The 3,350-nt window shown below is 49.9% G+C and overlaps 1 protein-coding gene across 1 annotated transcript; it reads right to left on the bottom strand.

Annotated features, from left to right (window-relative positions):
- Nucleotides 1-1,430: 1,430 nt before the first annotated feature.
- LOC101786095 (probable pectate lyase 4) lies at nt 1,431-2,669 on the bottom strand. Its single transcript, XM_004973109.3, has 3 exons — nt 2,050-2,669; nt 1,813-1,948; nt 1,431-1,719 (listed from the first exon to the last, which is right to left on the bottom strand). Exons 1-3 carry the CDS (start codon nt 2,652-2,654, stop codon nt 1,507-1,509), a joined length of 954 nt encoding a protein of 317 aa, XP_004973166.1. The 5' UTR covers nt 2,655-2,669; the 3' UTR covers nt 1,431-1,506.
- Between the last annotated feature and the right edge of the window lie 681 nt (nt 2,670-3,350).

The raw sequence follows: 3,350 nt of genomic DNA, 5'->3' as shown, positions 1-3,350 counted from the left end.
CATTTAGCTTCCACTTGTTTTACTTCTTCGTTGTTTGAAACCATGCAAATTCTGTTTGAATTTCGAAAACTAAGATGTAATAAAATGTTGAACTATGTTATTGTGATGGAAATGTTGTGATCTCTGTGCCCACTCACCTTCGTGTGAGCAATGCTTCTCGATCCTGAGTAAATGGTTTATCGGATGAAATCCGACGGACGACCAAGTTGACTTGTTTAAAGTGCATGATTGCGTATCAGGTGACTTAAGTGCATTTTAGTTAGGTTAATTTGGACGGTTCCGCCACAGGTTCAAGCTCTCAATTCGAAAGGAGTAATCGACACAGTCGAGGAGAACAAGAACAGGGGCCCTGGATCACTGTAAAAGGACTTGTCGCCACAGTTACAACGAATCAATCTTAGTTTCTCAAAGGAAAACTAGAACTAAACAAAATCCGAGTTTCTAAGGCAGCGGCTACTGAGTTTATATCAAAAGGGGCGGACTAGGGTTGGGGGCGACTAGGAAGGGGGGCGCCCACAACTTGGGCTTAAGGCCCGACACGATGTAAGACCAAGTTGGCCGAAAACTAGTGACGCAACACCTTATCGTGGTCACACATAATGATCCACGAACCTTCTGGAGCTAGGACTAGAACCAAAAGAACAGTGTCATCGTCCCTGTTCCAACGCATCAAAGAACGTCTCGTTTCGATGTCGTATGAGGGAGATATGGCTGAAACCGTGCGTGGGTGTTGGCTGAATTCAGAACGAACGTGACGACCGAATTGGTGACAAATTGTCACTTGGAAAAGACCATGACTCATGCATGTCCAGCATGGCGATGTCCTCATCGCGCTGCCTCTTGCCGGCACCCAGCCTCCCAGTGAGCGTCCCACCCCGGCCATGATCCCTGGCACCGTGCTAATGGTCGCTCTACATACTGTTGGACTGAAGTCTTATCCTTTGAGGAGGCTTAAGCTAGAATTTTTTCCCATTATCTTAAAAAAAGAACAAAATGCAATGATGCCTGAATTTCTGAGAAGGATTTGAAACAAATTGTTCACAGCAATTCAAATAAATGCTAAAAGCAAAGACACTCTTGAAAACGAACAAACTCGGAGTACGGGTGCAGTGGACCAGCACTTTACGGCAATGTGATGCGGCAGCCGGCAGCAATTGTGTATATGGGAGCAAAATTATGGTAATGCCATAATTTACGTATCACCTTTGCTTAATAATAGAAGTAATCTCCAGTCTCTACACCAATTAGGGATGCACCGGTACCAACCCGTTTATATCCCTATTTGAGAGAACACAATCGTGTATACTTTCCTGACAAATCTTTATGGTAGTAAACTAGTAATTGAAGTTAAGAGAAGACAACGATAGTGAAGCTCACCACCAAGTTATTAAATCAAAAAGCGATCCAGGGAAACGCAAGGCGACGTGACGACAGCCCAATTTAAATAGTGCAACATGTAACTTTGATAAATTATAAAGTCGCGCGCTTTAGCTCGTTCCCATTTGATCAGCACGCGGACCCGGCCTTGCAGCTGAGAGCGCCGGCGTCCTTGGTCAGCGACCGTACTTCGTTGGCGCTGGCCGCCGCGAATGCCTGGTGCTTGTTGTAGTTCGGCCGGACCCTGCTGCCCGTCTGCTTGAAGAAGGCGCCGTTCTGGAAGGAGTCCCCGATGGAGGCCCAGTCCCAATCCTTCCCCCCGACCGGCATCCTTCTCGTCACCTGAAATAAAGGTTTGTTTCAAAATTTCATAAAATTTTAACAGATAAAACTCTCGCTTTCAAACGGAGCTAAATTAAGATGAAATTAAGAGACCTTCTTGTTATCTGCCCCGGAGGCTACGAACAGGTTGCCCTGGCTCTTGACGCTCGGCCCCATGCTTCCTCCGATGGCGTATTGTACCCATCCATCATAGAGGTTGTTCACAACGTGAGCGTAGCCGTGCCTAATCCTGCACAACGCGACCGACACGAGGGACACTAACAGCTCTTATAACCACACTCGCCATCAGGAACCAAAATAATTAAGTGACATTCTTGGGGAGATACTGACCTTGGCATGCGCTGGTTCACGTTGGGGCCGAAGCGGTTGAACGCGACGGTGACGCGCATCCGGCGGTCGGCGGCGTGGCCGTCGTCGTGGCCGAGCAGCATGACCTTGTCGTGGTTCAAAAACCAGTTGTTGGAGACGGTCACGTCCGTGGAGCCGACCGTCACGTCCAGGAGCCCATCCTCGCTCCGGGACAGGGTGTTGTGGTCGATCCACACCTTGGTGCTCGACACTAGCCGGATGGCGTCGCCGTCCATGCCACCGGCCGGCCGCACCGCGCCGCCGGGGACGACCACCTGCCCCGTGGGCTGCGACCGGCAGTCGTGGATGTGCAGCCCGTGGATGATCACGTTGCTCACCTGGTAGAGCATGATGCCCGCGCCGCCGGCGATGTGCACGTCGGCGCCGCGCCCGTCGATGACCGTGAAGCTCTTGACGAAGAGCGGCTGCACCAGCCTGATGTGCATGCCCCTCTGGAAGGTGATCCAGACCTTCCCGGGCAGCACCGTCGCGCCGTAGCGCAGGGTGCCGGGGCCTGGGCGCACGGGGTCGTCGCCGGGGTCAGTGACCGTGTATGGGATCACCCCGGGGCCACGGTTCTGCCGCATCTTCCCTGCGAAGCCCACGGAGCACACGGCGAGCCTCTGCCGATTGGCGGCCCAGTTGCGCTGGCGGCGCCAGCACCGGTCGATGATGTTTGCTCCATGGACGTTCGTCATTGCGCCATGGAGGACAAAAAGGAAAGCGAGGAGTAGGAATTCTTTGGAGGCCATATGCTCGAGACGACGCGTCAAGCTCGATGCTTGATGATGCCCTTTGTTTGATTGAGGAATTGAGAAGAGAAGGAGGAGGACGAGAAACTAAGGTATGCTCGCCGTTTTGAGGTGGGTGGCAGTTTCAATATACTCCATAGGGGAGCAGGCGAGAATGGTTGAGCCGTTTAATTTACTTCATTTAATATTTGTTTTATTACGAGAAACTGACGACTGCTTGTACCAGCATTCGTTTGTGTTTATTTATACATGTCTTTCTATCGGTGTTGGTGTTGGTTTGTGTTACAAGAAAATCGAGGGCAAATAATTCTTCACTCTCTCTGCGCGCGCGCAGAGAAAGCATGAGACTTTCCATCTGAATGAAGGGATTCATGAACAATAATGTTAAGGCCGGCAATTTAATTTTTCACATTCATGGACAGTAACTTACATAAACATTCACAGATCTTCGTCCATTACACATGGATTTTAATTCTTTTACTGTAAAACTATAATGAAAGTAACGATTTTAATTACTGCTGAGTTATCATT

This window comes from Setaria italica, chromosome VI (genome assembly GCF_000263155.2).
Source record: "Setaria italica strain Yugu1 chromosome VI, Setaria_italica_v2.0, whole genome shotgun sequence".
NCBI lineage: Eukaryota > Viridiplantae > Streptophyta > Magnoliopsida > Poales > Poaceae > Setaria > Setaria italica.
This window is presented reverse-complemented; position numbering and strand designations above follow the sequence as displayed.

Bases quoted from the DNA above. Each gene is read 5' to 3' on its own strand.
- LOC101786095 (XM_004973109.3), bottom strand. From the start codon at position 2,654: ATGCGGCAGAACCGTGGCCCCGGGGTGATCCCATACACGGTCACTGAC. The intron at 1,949-2,049 runs GTCAGTATCTCC...CGCGTTGTGCAG, and splicing joins GTGAACCAGCGCATGCCAAG to GATTAGGCACGGCTACGCTC. The intron at 1,720-1,812 runs GTCTCTTAATTT...CCTTTATTTCAG, and splicing joins CCGGGGCAGATAACAAGAAG to GTGACGAGAAGGATGCCGGT.